The 19,897-nt window shown below is 44.3% G+C and overlaps 1 protein-coding gene and 1 non-coding gene across 2 annotated transcripts; one reads left to right on the forward strand and one right to left on the reverse strand.

Annotated features, from left to right (window-relative positions):
- Window positions 1-6,483: 6,483 nt before the first annotated feature.
- On the forward strand, window positions 6,484-6,589 carry LOC114491198. The gene has a single exon (XR_003684007.1). It is a non-coding gene; the product is annotated as a U6 spliceosomal RNA (small nuclear RNA).
- Window positions 6,590-15,385: 8,796 nt separating this feature from the next.
- Window positions 15,386-16,356, reverse strand: LOC114490734 (vomeronasal type-1 receptor 3-like). Its single transcript, XM_028504777.2, has one exon. The coding sequence runs from the start codon at window positions 16,310-16,312 to the stop codon at window positions 15,386-15,388; it is 927 nt and encodes a 308-aa protein (XP_028360578.1). The 5' UTR covers window positions 16,313-16,356.
- Window positions 16,357-19,897: the final 3,541 nt, after the last annotated feature.

Consider the following 19,897-nt stretch of genomic DNA (forward strand, 5'->3'; position numbering starts at 1 on the left):
TCGGGGGTTAGCCGTGGGTTGGTTTGTGGCTGTGCTTCCAGAAGTCAGCAGGCTGTCAACAGGGCTGCTTGGCTCTGTGCCATGTGTTCCCTCTCTCTCCAGTAGGCTACTGCATATGGTCTGGTGACCTTGGAAAGGCCCCAGGAGAGAACAGAAGGGCCCAGGTATTTTGAGACTGTCTTAGTTTTCTATGTCTGCATTACAATTACCATGAACTTAGCATCTTAACACAACAATCATTTATTCACTCATCGGTCTGTAAATCAGAACTTCAGCACAATCTGACTGTCTTCACAAGGCTACAAACAAGTCAGGTTGAGTTCTCATTTAGAGGCTGGGAGGGGGTGGGAGAGAGGAATCTGCTTTCAATCTCATCTTGGTGTTGGAAGAGTTCAATTGCTTATGGTTGTAGGATGGTAGGCGCTGTTTCCTTGCTGGCTGTCAGTCAGAGTTCACACTCAGCAACCAGAGGCTACCCACACTCCTACCACAAGGCCTTCTCCAAGACCAAGGGCACTCCATAGCTTTCTCATGCTTCAGATCTCCAACTTCCTCAGTCTCTGACCTCTACATCCAGATTTTAAGGACTCATGTGATTAGGGCAAGGCCCACCTGGACAATTTCTTCATCTTGAGGTCAACTGATTTGGGAAGTTATTTATATCTGAAAAATCCCACCTGCTAGAACATTGGTCTTGAAGTTCACAGGTGCTCGCTGAGGTCAAAACGAGATTGCAGCATGGGGGAGGTTCCCTGCAGATCCTTGTGTATCTCTGCCTCCAGCAGAGGCTTGGACTCTGCTGGCTCATCATCAGGTCAACCACGTTCTGAAGACTGAGGCAGATGGACCCAAATGCAAACTGTGTGGAACTAGATGCTACCTTTTGATGGAAGGTACTGCAAAGTCAGTTTGTACGGGGACACAGACAGAGGAGAAGTGAAGGATTGAGTCCCTTTTTTTATCATCTGCCAGAAAGAGTGTGCCTGAGACTTGCTTTCAAAGTCCATGCAGCCATACTTACCATAGCTCTTACTGCAACAAGGCAACCTGGAGTGCAAGCCCATTTTTAATAAGAGGATGAGGATGTGGACAGACAGACAGTAAATGTCTGGCATACACTGTTCCTAGGGTAGACCTGGCCTCCTTTACCTCCTGGTCTTTGCCCCCGGGTCTCTCATCAGGAATAAAACATCAGGATGCCCTCCCACCTCCCCTTAGGGGGCTCCAAGTGGGGGAACTTGCTGCTGCCAGACCAGAAACCCGAGGAGGTTAATATCCTTTCTAGAAACCATGCTAAATCTCTTCCCATAGGAAAGGATGAGAGAGGCAGGTGCAAAGGAAATAAACCAGCCCAGATGGGAAAGTCAAAATGTGTACATAGGTTTCTATTAATATTTCAAGACTCCTGGCATTCTAAATATTATCTGTATCATAGGAGCCGAGTCACCTGGGTGATTTGATGTTTCACCAAATAACTCAGCATGAGACGTGACACATGAGCACATGCATTGTCATGATAGTGTTGCCATTCACCAGTTGCCCATAGCTGCAGCCTTCTGAGTCATCTGAAGAGTTTCCTTCAAGCTTAATACCAAATTTGATGCCAATTAGTGGCTCCACTTGGTCAAGTCATTTTGAATACAAGAGCCACACAGGACACATGCTCACTCCACAGTGAGCCCCACTTACTAACCCCACTGACTAGTACAGTGAAGTAGTTATTGTTCATTCATGCTCATTCCAGTCCACCCTCCTTGGCTGCCATGTTACATCGATGTCGTGCAAACTGTTCTTGTTATATTAACAATGGTTGGACTTTTTTCGGACGCACGTTGTCCTATACCTATACTAGCTTCTACCATGATTAAGAGTTAAAGGTCTCACTTGTGGCCAAGATGGAGGTGTAGGTAGATACACTTTGCCTCCTCTGACAACCAAAAGGACAATAAATTTAGAAACAAAAAATAACCAAAACTGGCAGGAAATCCAACTGAATGTAAGTCCACAAACCAAGGAGTTAAAAAAGAAATATTCTTCCAGACTGGTAGGAGGGGCAGAGATGGGCACTTGGGGCAGAGAGGACTTGTGGCAAGGCAGTGGCTGGAGGACCAGGCAGTCCTACATTTGCATGCAGATAAACCGGGAAGAACAAATGTGGAGGGAGACAGACCTCGTACCCCAGGGTTCCAGTGTCAGAAATTAATCCTTAAAACCTCTGACTGAAAACACCTATGGGGGATGTGGTGTTGGGAGAAACTCCCAACCTCACAGGAGAGTTCACTGGTGAGACCCACAGGGTCAGAGAATGTACCAAACCCACCCACCCAGGAATCAGCACCAGAAGGACCCAATTTGCTTGTGGGTAGCAGGGGAAGTGACTGAAAGCTGGTGGAGAGCTGAGTAAGAGGCATTGTTCCCTCTTGGACCCCTCCGCTGGCGATAATCCATGGCTCCACACCTTACTACATAACAGGCCCACTGAGACACAAAAATATGGCCCATATTGAAAACAGATCACAACTCCAGAAAAAATACAACTAAGCAATCAAGAGATAGACAACCTATCAGATGCAGAATTCCAAACAGTGGTAATCAGGATGCTCACAGAAATGATTGAGTATGGTGACAAGGTAGAAGAAGAACTAAAGCTATGAAAAGTCAAATAAAGGCAAATGTATAGGGAACCAACAGAAGATAATGAAACCGGGACTCAAATCAATGGTTTGGACCAGAGGGAAGTAATAAACATTCAAGCAGAACAGACTGAAGAAACAAGAATTCATAAAAATGAGGAGAGGTTGACGAACCTGTAGGACAACTTTAAATGTTCCAACATCCCAATCATTGGGGTGCCAGAAGGAGAAGAGGAAGAGCACGAAATTGAAAACTTATTTGAAAAAATAATGAAGGAGAACTTCCCTAATCTGGCAAAGGAAATAGACTTCCAGGAAACCCAGGAAGCTTGTAGAGTCCAAAAGAAGTGGGACCTAAGGAAGCACACTCCAAGGCACATCATAATTACATTAGCCATGATTAAACAGAAGGAGGGAATCTTAAAAGCCACAAGAGAAAAGGAGACAGGTACCTATGAAGGAGTGCCCATAAGACTATCAACTGATATCTCAAAGGAACCCTTATAGGCAAGAAGGGGCTGGAAAGAAGTACTGTGAGTCATCAAACTCAAGGACCTACATCCAAGATTGCTGAATCCAGCAGAGCTATCATTTAGAATCGAAGGACAGATAAAGTGCTTCCCAGACAAGCTCAAGGTAAAGCAGTTCATCATCAACAAGCCCAATTATATGAAATATGAAAGGTACTCATCTAAGAAAAAGAAGATAAAAAATACAAACAGTAAAATGACAACACATTCACAACGATCACCAACCGAACCTAAAAAAATGAACTAAGCAAACAACTAGAACCAGAACAGAATCACAGAAATGGAGATCACATGAAGGGTTATCAGCAGGGAGGAGGTCGGGGAAGAATGGGGGAAAAGATAGAAGGAATAAGAAGTATAAATGGTAGGTACAAAATTGACAGAGGGAGGGAGGTTTAGAATAGTATGGGAAATGGAGAAGCCAAAGAACTGATATGTATGACCCAAGGACATGAACTAAGGTGGAGGAATGATGGTGCGAGGGCGGGTACAGGGTGGAGGGAATAAAGGGGAGAACAAATGAGACTATTCTAATACCATAATCAATAAAATATATTAAAAATTAGAGTTAAAGGTGTCTTTCCTGATGATAACGTCTGCTCAGAGTGAAACCAAGAAAAATCTAATTTAGGTGTTCACAGATGTCCTTGTGGGAAATTATCGAGAGGACCAAGGTAACTGACATGCATGTTTCTGACTGCATTTTGAAGACCTGAAAAGTTTCCTCCCTCTTAATTTTCCTTTGCTACACCACACCTTTTCCTCTCTGACACAAATTTAATCAAATAAATAAGTAAACATATAAATAAATAAATAACACAGGTCTTCCATTTTTGTTTGTTTTTCCCAAAGACAATATGGAATTGGCCAGTCAGTTATTCCACTAAGGATTAGTGAGGACATTTCAGAAAGAACTAATTAAGGAGGTGTTTCTTGGAATTAGCATTTTATATTTAACTACATTAGAAGGAACTAAATATAAAATGTCACACCCAGAAGTAAACAGAATTATTCAGAAATAGGGCAGGGGGAGTTGTGAGCAAGTGTTCATTAGAGCTGAAGAATATGGGTGTTGAGTTGTCTTCTCCAAAGTATTCTGTTTTAAACTTCTCAATGGAAAGAAAACAAATTCTTCAACATTAAAAACAACTCCGTAAGCAAAAGTTTGCTCTGTCACACTCTGGAACAGGGCACTGCCTACGTAGAGTGGTCTGTGATAGTGAAAATGTCCTGTGATAAGGAAAATATTCTATATTTGTGCTACCCCAACAAGATGTCCACAATCCCCACATGGTTATATAAATTTAAATTCACTGAAATGCAATCAAATTCACAATTCAGTTCATCAGTTCAAGTAGCCATATTCTGTGTTTAATAGCAAAGAGAGGCTAGTGGCTGCCTTACTGAGAAGCATGGCCAGAAAGACCAGGAAGGGTGTGTTGGCCCAGGGTGAAAACACATATTCAAGGTTTGCCAAAGAAGGGTGGAAGTGGAAAATGTTTCCCAGAAAACCTATACGGAGCCCAAGAAAAAAGTCTACTTTGTATCATCTGGAGGATTTTTTTTCTCTGTCCATCAAGTTCCAGCCAGTAAGTGAAACAAGTTCGCAGTGCTCTTCATCCCAACTTATTGAATAAATTCTCAGGTCTTTCCCGGAGCATTCCTTGGATGTGCTCTTACACAGCCCGTCTGCCGAAAGCCTGCTTCCCAAGCACCCAGTGTACGTTTTTCATGTGAATTCTCTCCCCTGGTCCTTGCACTACATATTTCAGTGGCAATTCCCCTTGCAGAGAGCCCATCTGTATGTGTGCAGTCGCACTTCCCAAGGGCAGCCCACGAAGCAGGCTTCTCTACGTGGTTTTGTCTATCTCTGCAGCCCAGTCCAGGCACTCAGATTTCCAAACTGGGAAGAAAGATGAAGATAGACGAAGTCCTTGGTTGGACAGGTAAGCCTCTGGGATGCCACTACTTCCCTTGGAGAGCTGGCAGAAAGCTGGAGTTCACATGACCCCATGTGGGGATTTGAAGTCCAATCACAGATTTTTGCCTAGTTTTCAGTTTGTGGGGATGACACTCCACACACGGGTGATAGAGTTTGTTCATAAACTAATCCACACCAAGTTTCTTCTTTCAAAATATAGCTTGAGGGGGTTTTGTGCGAGAGAAGAGGAGACTTCAACCAGCCTCAGTTTCATGCTGTAAGGCTTCACTCCGACAATGTTCTTAATTTAATTAACATTTCATTTATTTATTTTTAAAGAGAGCAGAAGTGAAGGAGAGAGAGAGAAACATCAATGTGTGCTTATCTTTTGCACGTCCCCCACTGGGGACATGGCCCACAACCCTGGCATGTTCCCTGACTGGGAATCGAACTGGGAATGTTCTCTTTTTTTTGCAGGCCAGTATTCAATGCACTGAGCCACAACAGCCAGGGCCCTGTAACATTCTTATAAGCTGAAAATTACAGTGAGTCCAGAGGCTATTAAAAGCATCTCTCCCTGAAGACGTGTACCAGCATGAACTCTTTGATGTGATTTGCCTTATTTTTCTGGGGTCTGCCCCAGTCTAGATAGTCGGGAAATAACCAGAAGTTCAATCTCCTCAAGGAATCTTAAGCAAAACAGCCTGGGGCCACCCAGGGCTCGAGCCTGCCTAGAGGAGCTCACATTTGCTGATTTCCATGAGCTCATGGACATATGGACATGACCTACATCTGGACCATCTCCAACCAGAGAGGACTGACACGGGCAAGTGAGCCACATTTGGTCCTGGCGCCTGTGGGACCTGCCTATCCATAAGTGCATCTCCTTTTTGAAAACTGTTCAGTGCATTTTGTTACCTTCAGGGAGGGTGTTGCTCATAAATGTGTCTCCATAAATCCTCTAATATAATCACCAACCTCATTTACTCCCCACGTGGTTGTTCCTTAACAGGCACATGGGTACCAACGACGTACCTGAGAAGCATCACCTCCCAAAAAGGTAACATGAGCTCCTGCTAGAAACATATGTGGAAAATAGCAGCATTTGAGAAGAAGGAAAAAAGCAAGGGTGGCCAAAACATCCACAGAGGAGTTCAGACCTAAGGCAGTGAGGTCTTTCTCAGAAGGACAGTAAACCCTGGCTCAGAACAGACCCGGTTAGCTATGGCCCACCAGTAGCTCTGCCTGCCTGCCTTTGTAAATACAGTTTTATTAGAAAATGCCATGCCCACTAGTGTCTCTATTCGGGCAACGGCTGCAGTGAGTGCCTCTGAAATCCAGGAACGCCCAATTTTACAAAGAACCTCGGGAACTTTGGAGGTTAAAGACTGCAAGGCCAGTGTTCCTTGGGCAGCACATATACTAAAATTACAACTACACAGATAAGATTAACATGAGCCCCGTTCAAAGAGGAGGCACAAATTCCTGAAGTGTCCCATAGTTTAAAAAAAGAAAAGAAAAGAATCTAACGGGATGTATTAGTTTGTTATTGCTGCTGTAACAAAGTACCACAGACTACATAGCTTGAACCACAGGAAAGTATTGTCTCACTTTCTGAGGGTTGGAAGTTCAAGATCAAGGTGTCAACGGGGTCATTTCTTTGCAGGGTCTTCCCTTGGCTTGTAAGAGACCTGCCCTGTCACTGTGTCCACACGCGGTCTTTCTTCTGTATCTGTGTGTGTCCTAATTTCTTTTCATAAGGACACCGGTCAGTAGATACCCCTCCCTCTGTGAATTCATTTAATCTTAATCATGTTTTTAAAAGCCCAATCTCCAGAGATGGTCACATTCTGAGGTCCTTGGGGTTAGGACTTTAACATGTGAATGCGGGAGAACATTCATATAATGTTCAGTGTTATTGACATTCAGTGTTACTTGGTTCATAACAGTGTTGTGCGTGGGTCACCGGCCAGCCTTGACCACGGAACGCTGTGGATGGCTCGCCGAAAAACACACGAGAAACAAACAAACATGCACAGAGACAGACCAGTTTCTGTGGGGAAGTAGGGACAGAATGGCCACCCCCCCCCCTAGTGGGGAGGGCCCTGATTTACCATCCATACCTGCTTTTATTGGGCTCATTTGCATAATAATTCAGGTAAAGTACAGTACTCATCAGGGGGAAGGAAGTATAGAAAACAAGGAAGTCTGAGGGTCTATTGAGTCGGGGTCAAAGAGCTGTAAGACTTTGAGGAACAAACTTCTTCCTTGGACCCCTCTCATTCAGCTGAGAGCATTCTAAACAAAGAAGGTTTCACAGTAATTTACATGTTCTTTCTTAGGCCTGATCACCCGGGGAATCTGCCCTTTCAGCACAGAGCTGCACCACCCTGTCATTGTTTCAGGCTTAGTTGGGAACTAAGGCAATAAGGAGATTTTCTCCCAGATGATGAGAACTCAGGCTATGTCAAAGCCTAGGAGCGAGGGTCCATCACCTTCTTCTGCTGCAGCCCCCCAAGTCCTTCTTTTGGGGGGCTTCCCAAAGTGATCGTGCCTGGCTTAGGTCATTCCCGCGTGGGGAATCTTACCCGTCTTTGGCTAACCGACCAAGCTTTTTGGGGTTCAGTTATGAATAAAGCAGCAGAAGCAGCATTCCTGCCAGGGAGACAAGCCCTTGTCTCCTTCCTGGCTTACAGTTCCAAGGGCGTTCCCTTAGCCTTAGCCTAGGCGGGGGTTTCAGCTTCTGATACCAGTCAGGGCGGTTCCCAACATAACAGGAGCTAACAAATTAAATAAAGTACTTACTTTTAAAGTCTGGACTTAAAACCAATGGCAAAGAGTAAGTAGCGAGGCATTGGAATGCCAAGAAAGAAAAGGTGTGGGGGGCAGGGGAGAAGGAAGGAAGGAAGAGAAAAGCTGGATAAATGACTGGAGTCCCAATTGGCCCAAAGAAGATCTTGCCTCATTAAGGAATTTACCCTATCTCTCCGCTTACTGTAGAAGGAGCAAGAAGTCTAAAACAGGAAAAGGTGCTGAAAGGTGAGTGACCCTAGCGGGTGTGGCCACTCCTCTTTTCCTGGCGTGCCCTGGACCCTCCAACACTGTCTTGCAGCTGGCTGCATGGCACCACGGCTACCGCTGCTCTGTTGGTCTGAGGGTATAAAGAAACCCTCCCCTAGACAGATCCCGCGGGACAGATAACTGCCTTCAAAAGTGTTCTTGTGTTCAAAAGTGTTCAAACACTGCGGAATTTATCCAAACTGAGCAAAAATGAAAACTACGAATTTGCTCTTCTCAAAAGGAATGAATGGTTGATGGGTACACACTGGGCTTCGCATGTTGACTGAAGGGTAGGGCCCCAGGTGGGTTTTCATTCCCTGACTTGGTCAGCCAGGCAGGCCTGGAAGACATTGCGCCCTGTAGGGGGTACCCTAAAGCAACAGCCTGGTAGTTCCCTGGCTCCTCCTGGGCCTTGCTAGTCAAAGGCTATTGTGTTTAGTCCCTGGTCTCTCATTGCTTCTTAACACTGGACCCATTGCCTCCCTTTATTCTGATCCCTGCTATGCATGGGGTAGTTTAGAAAAATGGTCTTATCTGATAATCACCTTTGCAAACGTTTCACTCATGCAAATGCATTGAACAGGGAACTAATTTATACAAATGGTTATAAAATATGTAAGTCCTATAAACCATATCATGTAACCATTCTGTTTTATGCTTTTAGGAGAAATCCATAGACTGAAAATGCAAGAGTCAATTATGAACTGAACGATTTTATGTTGTTTTTGCAATGTGATGAAGTTGACATATTCTGGTCACAGGGATATTGTACATCAACTCACATGCTGCTTAGTTTCTTTTTTTTTACACTAATAATTTTCATCATAAAATGAACGAAGTCACACACAATACAACTTTTAGAGTCCCATCTTCTTCAGGTACCTGAAGTAGACCTCAAGCAGCCATTCCTAACTACAATAAATGTATTACTCATTTATGCGGCGAATGCAAATTTAAGGTAATGCTTGCTTAAGCATAATTCTACTTACTACTACAAAAGGGAATGCATGTGATTGTAGTAGTTTTTAGCTTACAGTAAAATCGAGCCGACTTCTGACCAAGATGAAGGCATACGTAGACACACTGTGCCTTGTCGCACAACAAAATAGAGAAAACATCAATTTAGAAACTAAATAACAACCAGAACGGACAGAAAATTGATCTGAATGGAAGTCAGATAGCCAAGAAGTTAAAATAGACACGTTCATCCAAACTGGTAGGACGGGCAGAGTCGGGCAGCTGGGCGCAGGTCCCAGTGCAGAGAGCGGAGAATGTTGGGACCGGGTGCCTAAGGCATCCGAGGCGTGCAAGACCACAGCAGGTGGACCCTGGGCGCCCAAGCTGCAGCTGGCAGACCCCGGCCAAGGGTTGGCAACGGGCAGACCCAGTGAGGTGGCGATTGTGAAGGAAGACACTGCTTGCAACCCTGGATCACATCGCTGGGAAATAGAGCCTCGGGGCACAGACTGAAAACACCTGTGGGGGTTGAGGTGCAGGGAGACTCCCAGCCTCACAGGAGAGGTCCTTGGAGGGTCCCACAGTGTGCAGAAGCCCACCCACATGGGAATGGGCATCAGAGGGGTCCAGTTTGCTTGGGGGAGGCAGCAGAATGGACTGAGACCCTATGGAAAGTGGAGCAAGCACCATTGGTTCCTCGTGGACCCCACCACCAGGTACAGTATCACAACCCAGCAACTGGGGTGCCCCGCCCTGTTGAACACCTAGGGCTCCACCCCTCAGACATAACAGTCACAACCAGACCAAAGGGGGGGGGGGCGGGAAGAGATGGCTCAAACAAAATTGAAAGCCCAGCAACTAGTTTTTTTAAGTGGCCGAGAGACAGCCAACCTATCAGATGCACAGTTCTAAGCACTCGTAATCAGGATGCTCACAAAATTCGTTGAGTTTGCTTGCAAATTAGATGAAAAAATGAATGCTACAATAAGTGAAATGAAGAAAAATGCACAGGGAACCAATAGTGATTCAATGAAAGCTGGGCCTCACATCAATGGAATGGAGCAGAAGGAAGAAAAAAACATACAACCAGAAAAGAATGAAGAAATAAGAATTCAAAAAATGAGGAGAGGCTTAGGAAGTTCCAGGACATCTTGAAACGATCCAGCATTTGAATTATATGGGTACCAGAAGGAGAAGAGGAAGAGCAACCAGTGGAAAACTTATTTGTATAAACAATATGGAGAACTTTCCCATTCTGGCAAAACAAACAAACAAACAAAAAAAGACTTCCAGGAAGCCCAGGAAGCTCAGAGAGTACCAAAGAAGATTGACCCAAGAAGGAACTCGCCAAGGCACATCACAATTACATTAGTCAAGGTAAAAATGAAGAAGAGAATCCTAGAAGCACCAAGAGAGAAAGAGATAGTAACCTACAAAGGAGTTCCCATGAGACTGTTAGCTGATTTCTCAAAACAGACCTTGCAGGCAAAAAGGGGCTGGAAAGAAGTATTCCAAGTCATGAAAGGCAAGGACCAAATCCAAGATTGCTCTATCCAGCAAAGCTTTCATTTAGAATGGAAGGGCAGATAAAGTGCTTCTAAGATAAGGCCAAGTTAAAGGAGTTCATCACCACCAAGCCCTTATTTTATGAAATGTTAAAGGGAGTTATCTAAGAAAAAGAAGATGAAAAACCATGTATAGTAAAAGGACAGCAAACTCACAGTTATTAACAACCACACCGAAAACAAAAGCAAAAAGAACTAAGCAAACAACTAGAACAGGAATGGAACCACAGAAATGGAGATCACATGGAGAGTTAGAAACAGGGGAGTGGGAGGTGGAGAGGGAGGAAAAGATACAGAGAATAAGTAGTATAGATGGTAGGGAGAAAATAGGGGAAGGGCAAGAATAGTATGGGAACTGTAGAAGATAAAGAAGTTATGACACATGCACATGAACTAAAGGGGGGAATGAGGGTGGGAGAGGGTGTGCAGGGTAAAGAACAATGTGTGGGGGTGATGGTACAACTGTAATAACATAATCAATAAAATAGATTAAAAAACAGATTGAGCCTTTTGGTGTAAGCTTTCTGTAGGGCATTCCTGCCATCTGGTGGTTGATATAAAGTATTTCACATCAGTTGGAGAGGGGCTCTCCCAACCCTTGAAAATGTTCCAGGTCTCCTCTTGCCCATTTTATGACTCCCCTGATCTGTAACAGACTCTGGGTTGTACACATAGGCAGTGTAGCCTAGAAAGTGGATGAGGTCCTTCCCAGCCATCACTGCCTTAGATCCAGACAAGAGGGGAACCTGCTTTGCACCCACCTCACCCCTTGGTAGAAGGTTCAGCCCTCTGACTTTCCCTGCCTGTGCGCCCCCTACAGATCAGGGAGTCCTGGGGCTCAGGGATGTGCCTGTCCAAGCCCACACCTTTTTCTTCTGGCTCTTCCCCCTCTACCTCACCTCCACCACTGCTTGTGCTTACTTGCGTCCCATTAATGCATTCATGCTCTCCTTTTGCCCAAGGTTTTCATGAATAATAGCTAGCTCCCTCTTCCCAGATATCATTTGCATTAGAACAGCTTCCCGAAGTACCATGGCACACCCATTCCTATCACCAGTAATAATAAGAGGGAATTATACAACCCCAAAACACACCAGTGGGATAGCTCTTCTCACCCTTCCAGATCCCACATTGTATGCACAAGAACCAGGAGCATTCTCCAAACCTTAGACCTCTGCTAAGGTTTGTCATAACAGCATGCTCTACTGCAGCTGTTTACTTCATTAAAAACATTCCATAATGTTTCAGTTGTACAACATGAGTGAGCTGGACATATCTGCTGTGCAACATCGTGCGTATGGGTAACGATACTGTTTTGTGCACTGGAAACTCGTTAAGAGGGTAGATTCATGTTGAGTGTTGAGTCTTCTTACAAGAAATAAATAAAAGCTACTAAAAATAGGCAGAGGTACAGAGAGGGAGACAGGGAAGGAGGGAGACTGTCAGAAGGAGGAACCTGTCCCAATCTTCTAACAGAGACAGCTGTGAAGGAGTGCCTGGCACTTCCTTTAGGCAAATTTAATGGTATATTTTATTTGCTACTTTATCAAATAATAGAAAAATATAACAGCTAAAACTGCATGTATTGTAGATATGTCAACAAAGCATAGAAATGTCATATATATACCACAGATGTATAGAACAAAGTCAAGTGCATTTACATAATATATACAGTCAGGACAGCAGGCACTCGCATGGCTCTTACTGTGTGGCAGGCAGGGTGCTGTGCACTTCATCACTGTTGCCATATTCACAAATTCAGTTGTCTGCAGCCTCTGTGGGGTGGGCCCTATTATTAGCCCTATCTGCTTACAGAAGAGGAAACTGAGGTTCCAAGACACTAAGGTGCCGAAAGTTCCCTAGCTAGTGCTTGGCTGAGCTTGGATTTCAGGCCTGTATATCTGCCTTCAGAATAACAATAGATAACAGAGAGAGAGAGAGAGGACACAAGGAGGAAGAAAACTAAAGAGGAGAAATAGAAGAGAGAGGAAAGAGGGAGCATAGACACAAGGAAGAGGGGAACAAGACGAAAGAGATGAGAGGAATGGAAGGAAAGGAAAAGACAGGAAAGAGGGAGAAGAAAAAGGAGAGACTGAGAGAAAAGGACCAGAGAGTAGAAAAAGAAGAAAAAAGAGGTAGGTGAATAGAACAGAGTGCAGAATAAAGAGAGCAGATGTGAAGAGAGACAAAGGGGGAGGCAGAAGAGGGACTGGAAAGAGGGACGAGAGGGGAGAGGGCGGAGGGATGGAACATACCCGATGTGGCACTGTGTTTCATACACATAGCAGCAGCTGGCGTGGCTGATGGGAGGGAAGGGGCAGGTTGAAAGAGTGGATTTCCCATTATTTGAAATAGTTACTCTCTTTGTCTTCAAAGTGAAAATCTCCCTGACAGATTCAGGAGCCGGGGGTTAATAATTTTTTAGTTGTTAATTACAGTTGGTATTCAATGTTTCTGTTTTGTTTATTTTGTTCTTTAGATTCAATATATAATGTTCCTTCCAGCCCAGACAGAGGTGTAGGTACATACACTTTGCTTCCATGCACAAACAAAAGAAGGAAAACAACAAATTTAAAAACAAAAAATAACCAGAACTGCCAGAAAATTGAACTGCATGGAAGTCCTACAACCAAGGAGTTAAAGAAGAAGCATTCATCCAGACGGTAGGAAGGGCTGAGCTGGGCAGCCAGAGCAGAGAGGACACTCTGCAAAGACACAGTGGACTGGGGCTGGCAAGGCGCTGCCTGGCAGACTGAATTTCCCACATTTGAATGTGCATAAGCCAGGAGGAACAACTGGGGAGCCAGACAAACCACATCACCCAGGGCTCCAGTGCAGGGGAAATATAGCTTCAAACACCTCTGACTGAAAACACTTGTGGGGGCTGTGGTGGTGGCAGAAACTCCCAGCCTCATAGGAGAGTTCCCTGGAGAGACCCACAGGGTTCTAGAATGTACACACACACTCCCCCACCACCCCCAGGAATCAGCACCAGAAGGGCCCAGTTTGCTTGTGGGTAGCAGGGGAAGTGACTGAAAGCCAGCAGAGAGCAGAGCAAGAGACACTGTTCCTTCTCAGACCCTATATCCCTGCGAATATCTAAAGCTCCTCCCCTTATTGCCTAATAATCCTGCTGAAACAAAAAGAATATGGCCCAAATGGAAAACAGATCATAGTTCCAAAAATACAACTAAGTGATGAAGAGAAAGCCCACCTATCAGGTAAAGAGTTCAAACCACTGGGGATAAGAATGTTCACTGAAATAATTGAGTTCAGTCACAAAATGAAGGAAGAAATGAAGGCTATACAAAGTGAAATAAAGCAGAACATATAGGGAACCAAGAGTGAAGGGAAGGACACCAGGACTCCAATCAAGGAGTTGGAGCAGAAGAAAGGAATAAACATTCAACCAGGGCAGAATGAAGAAAGAAGAATTCAAAACAAAAAATGAGGAGAGGCTGAGGAACCTCTGGGACAACTTTAAACATTCCAACATCCCAATCATAGGGCTGCCAGAAGAAGAGGAAAAACAGGAAGTTGAAAACTTATTTGAAGAAATAATGAAAGAGAACTTCCCCAATCTGGCAAAGAAAACAAACTTTCAGGAATACTCAGGAAGCTCAGAGAGTCCCAAAGAAGTTGGACTCAAAAAGGAACACACCAAGACACATCATAATTACATTAGCCAAGATGAAAATTAAGAAGAGAATCCTAGAAGCAACAAGAGAAAAGGAGACAATTATTTACAAAGAAGTTCCCATAAGACTTTGAGCTGATTTCTGAAAAGGAACCCTGTGGGCAAGAATGGACTGGGAAGAAGTATTCCAAGTCATGAAAGGCAAGGACGTACATCCAAGATAACCCTATCCAGCAAAGCTTTCATTTAGAATGGAAGGACACATAAAGTGCTTCCAAGATATGGTCAAGTTAAAGGATGTCATCATCACCAAGCCCTTATTATATGAAATGTTAAAGGGACTTATGTAAGAAAAAGAAGATGAAAAATATAAACACTAAAATGACAACAAATTCACCAACATCAATAGCTGAGCCTAAAAATAAATAAAAACAAACTAAGCAAACAACTAGAACAGAAACAGAATCACAGAACTGGATATCCCATGGACAGTTATTAGAAGGGAGGGTTGGTGGAGAATGGAGGCAAAGGTACAGGGAACAAGACACACAAATTGTAGGTAGAGAATTGACAGGGAGGGTTAAGAATAGTATAGGCAATGGAAAAGCTGAAGCACGTATAAGTACGAACCATGCACATGAACTAAGGTGGGGGAATGCAGGTGGGAAGGGGTGTGCGGGGCACAGGGCAATAAAGGGGAGAAAAGAGAATGGGACAACTATAATACTAGAGTCAATAAAACATATTTCAAAATAACATCAAATCGACAGGAGAAAAAAACAGTTTACAATTTTATGATTTTATAATGTTTCCAATATTACAAAACAACATACATCGCATATGTTATTGTTTTGATGCTTAAATCACATATAACAGTGGTATTCTAAACACGAAACATTACATATAATGCGTAAAAAGTTTCATAAATGGACAATGCATTGATTTTACTTCCTGTTCACTCAGCACAATGGGGACTAAATAAATCCCTCAGGCCATTGATAACCGTCTGACTCTGGACACATATAAATGACTCTTGTCATGAAGACAAATACTGACAGGGTTCAAGGATGATTTAATTTACCTTAATGAATACAAATTCTGCTCCTACAATTGATGAAATTCACTCTGGCAATCCTCTTCTCATTTTTCATCAGTACAAAAGGACAGATTGTCAGGTAACATGAAGAAATAAAGGCATTAACGTTCTCCAGTTGCCAATTCCTGTTATTTCCAAGGTGTGTATAAAGAGTAAGAAAGCTGTTGGTACAGTAAAAGAAAATGAAACAGCAAAGCAGGATGAGGATGACGTGGGTGGCTCTGTGCTCAGGAGAGCTTCGTGAGGAGTGGACGCTACTGCGGATGAGCCGAGCTACTCTGTGGTGTCTGGAAAGGACGGTCACCATGTAGACGCTACTGCACGCCGTTAGGGAGAGAAAGAACACATCCTGAGTGAGCACTGTACTGAGAAATATCACGGCCACCTGGTGATCATACGTACTGAGCTTCCAAAAAAAACCATAATACCCAGATGTAACATCTGTGATATTCCTGTTGGCCACAATTGTTAAGATAATCTGAGAATAGATGACCATGTTGATGACCCAGCAGGAAAATATGGAGGGTTGAATGAGTGTAGAGATGTTGTTCTTGAGCCAGATCCACTTACGACCTCTCACAGTAATGGTCACCGCCTGGAACATGCTCTGGAGGGATGTTGTGTACAGAGAAATACTCCGGGTAACTCTCTGAGTGTAGAGAACTAGTTTACACCCAGTGTCACCTAGCTCGGGACTCATTCCAAAGGAACTAATTATACTTGGAACCCCTCTTAATAGGAGGGTCAGGGCATTAGCCAAAGTTAAGTGGGCAAGGATCCCATCAGCAGGCTTCTTCTTGTGGGGCAGAGCGAAGAAGGTGTGCATGTATAAAGCAAACAGCAAGGAGTTCCCCAGGAAACCAGTACCAGTCTGAATGGCGAGGAGGATCCCAAACAGGGTGTCTCTGGACATCAGTGAGTGTCTGTCTCTCTTAGATCTTCCAGCCTAGGACAGCACATCCTGCAGACAAATCATTTGACTATGAATGTAAACATAAAAACAATGAAGACTGAGAAGTAGTTTCAAGTTTCAGGGACATATAAATGTAAAGGGGATGTAATAACAAGCCCTGTGGGGAAGAAAGTTATTTGTCAGAAACATAATTTCAAATTCAGGTATGCAGATGGATCAGGGTTTGCAAATGAATTTAAACTTAAAGGGAATAGACTTAAGCATTAAAAAAAGAAAATGAGGAAGAAAAAATGATAACAATTACACTCCTGAAAATGTGGATAGTAGCAAACATCTTAGAGACAGCAGAAATTCTGTCAATAGCAGGAGAAAGGACTGGTATATGCCACAGAAGCAGGAAAATAGGACAATGAAGAAAATGACATATGATTACTGGTAAGGAAAAGGATTACAGGTGAAAGAAATAGAACACTGTCGAGTATTTAAACTGGGCCCTGAATACAAGTGAATACAAACCGAACAGAACTTGCAGCCAAGAGAGAGAAGCAAGGACAGCAGACAGAAGCCTGCTGAGAGGAGCCCTTGTGTGGGGAAGGGCCCCGGAGGGCTGGTCAGAGAGGGAGCCCGGGGTAGATCAGGGCACCGACACCTAATGGCTTTCAGTATGTAGTCCAGTGTGTGAGTGAAATAATCGACCCAGGAAAAATGTCTGAGTTCTATGTTTGGAGATTTTTAGAAATCAAGGTAAAGAAGAAAACTTAAAATAACCATGAACACAAGCAGAAGTGTAAGAAAGAGAAAAGAAAACTCTAAAAATGAGAAATTAACCAGCAAAAAAGAAAACAAAAATGAACAAAAGATTCTTGAAGCTCGTATTTCAAAGCAGCCCCATTTTGCATTAGAGCGAATAAGAGGAAAGAAGCTGACAACCAGGGACACACAGCTGTAAGACTGGGTTCACAGTGGGAATGGCGAGAACAAAAGGAGGGGAAGAAACTCTGGAAAACACTCACCATAGCCTTGCCTCCCTGAGCCGCCAGTCACAGCAGCATCCTCACCACAGCAGGTCTCCGCAGGCAGCCCGCTGCAGGGGGGTCGCTCTCAGCTGTGCTGCAGGGCAGCAGCAGGAATCCGGGTTATGAAGAGGGGACTGAGTGACTTCATCTCCCTCTGGGCACCAGCCACTTTGTTATCCAAGCTGGAAATTGCCTTGTGGACAGTGACTCAGCCTGGCATGTCCACAGGAACCTAGCTGCTGTCCCCAGTGCACTGTGTCCCCTGTTTCGTTATTAGGATCAGCAATTACAACTCTGCCATCTCCTCCTGAGCTGACACTTGCCCTCTGGGTGGAACTAAGTGCTCAGTTACTTCTCGGGGTCCCAGAGCAATGACAGGAAGCTCATCAGAAGTTCATTCGCCCTCCCGGCTAACAGGGGTGATTTTCAGTGTGACACGCCATAGGAGAGCAGCCCTGAGCTGGGTGCTGACTGGCTGCTGAGGGCTGAATTGCAAGTTTCTGAGACGTTCCCACAAAACAAGCAGATCGCATTGTTTTCTTCCATGACCAAAGCAGAGATTTTATTGGAATTTCCAATAAATATTCAATGATGTCACTTCAACAACTTTAAACAACAGGAAAAATAACCATTTTGTTTAAGGTTCCATTTTGAAATCATTGTCCATCACAGGAAAAGATGAAGGTAGTACAGAGACCCCCACTCACCCTTCCTCCACTTCCCCCAATGGTGCATCTTTCATAATCACAGTCCCATCTGAGTACAGTGACTGGGAGATGTGCAGCTGTAGCCTCACGTCCTGTAACCATGGGGCACACTCGTGTGACCGCCACCTCCATCCACACACAGGACTCTTCCATCCCCACCAAGGCTTCCCTCCTGCTGCCTCTTCATGTCCACACCCACCCCACAGCCACGGCCTTCTGCTCCATCTCTGTCAGTTTGCTTTTCCAAGAGTGTTTTTATAGTCATATAATTACACAGCTTATAATCTTTGGGATCAGCTTTATCATGGGCATTATTCTCTGAACCTCTCCTATCATCCCATGTATCAATAGCTGGATCATTCCTATTATAGAGTGAGATTCCTCATGTGGATGCACCACACTCTGCTTAACATTCCCAGCTGAAGGACATTCGAGTTGTCTTGCAGTTTTGGTTGTTAGAAATAAACAAGTGTGTCTATTACAGGCACAACTGTGTTCAGGATTCAGGGTTAACATAAGTTTTCATCTCTCTGAGATGAATGCCCAGGAGTGAAATGGTGGATTGCATGATATGCATGTATTCCATTTTGTAGAAAACTGAATACTGTTTCCAGAGTGGCTACATCTCCTCACATTTCTACCAGCCATGTGTGAGAGATCCAGTTTGTGTCCATCCTGTCCCACATTCAGTGTTGTCATTATCTTTGTTAAACTATGTGCATAACACATGACATAAAACTCACCATCTTAACTGTCAATCCACAGTGCAGTGGGGTTTTGTATACTCACCATGTTGTTCAACAGAGCCTCACCTGGCTGGCATAGCTCAGTGGATTGAGCATGGGCTGGGATCCAAAGTGTCGCAGGTTCGATTCCCAGTCAGCGTACAGGTCTGGGTTGCAGGCCATGACCCCGAGCAACCGCACACTGATGTCTCTCTCTCTCTTTTTCTCTCTCTCTATCTCTATCTCCTTCCCTTCCCCCTCTAAAAATAAATAAATATTTAAAAAAAACCCAGATCCTCAAAACCTTCTCATCTTGCAAACCGAAAACTCCTTCCCCATGAAATGAAAGCCCTTTCCCATTTTTCCCCCATGCAAGGGTGACTACCATTCTCCACTCTGTTGCTATGAACTTGACTTCTTAAGATGCCTCATATAAGGATACTCACTCAGTGTTTGTCTCTTCATGGCTGGTTGATTGCCCTTAGCTTAATGTGCAAACTGTAACATGGACTAGGATTTCCTTCTGTTTTAAGGCTCTTCCATTGTATGTGTGTACCACATGTGGTTTCTTCATTCATCCATCCGTAGACACTTGCATGTCTCCTAACTCTTGGCTGTGCAGTGAATAACTTAGGCTTGCAAATACTTATCTCTTCCTGACCTGCTTTCGATGCCTTTGAATTGTACATAGAAGTGAAGTTGCCGAATCATGTGGTAGTTCCATTTTTAATTGTTGAGTGATGGTGATGCTGTTTTTCATAGTGGTTTTCCCTTTTAGGCATCTCATCCACAGTGCACAGGGGTTCCAATTTCTCCACATCCTTGCCACCACTTGTAATTTTCTCAATTTTCATAGTAGCCTTCTCTAAAGCCCAAATACTTGGGTGGACACTGCAACACTGCCTCTTCACCCGACATGGTCACAGAGCCACGGTGCTCGCCAGTGAGGCCCAGACATGTGGAGTGAAGCAGCGATGCGAGCCCCTCCCACTTCCTAGATCCTCGCATTGCCCACGTGTAAGCTGCTCAGTGATCAATATGAGGGCCTGGAGCCCTGTCCTGGACAGGAGTCTGTGGGACAAAACGTCCTGAGAGCCTGACAGCCACCCTCGTGACTCAGCCTCCTACAGCCTCCTA

This window comes from Phyllostomus discolor, chromosome 2, assembly GCF_004126475.2.
Source record: "Phyllostomus discolor isolate MPI-MPIP mPhyDis1 chromosome 2, mPhyDis1.pri.v3, whole genome shotgun sequence".
NCBI classification, from domain to species: Eukaryota; Metazoa; Chordata; class Mammalia; order Chiroptera; family Phyllostomidae; genus Phyllostomus; species Phyllostomus discolor.

Coding starts and splice junctions, on each gene's coding strand:
- LOC114490734 (XM_028504777.2), bottom strand. CDS start 16,312: ATGTCCAGAGACACCCTGTTTGGGATCCTCCTCGCCATTCAGACTGGT.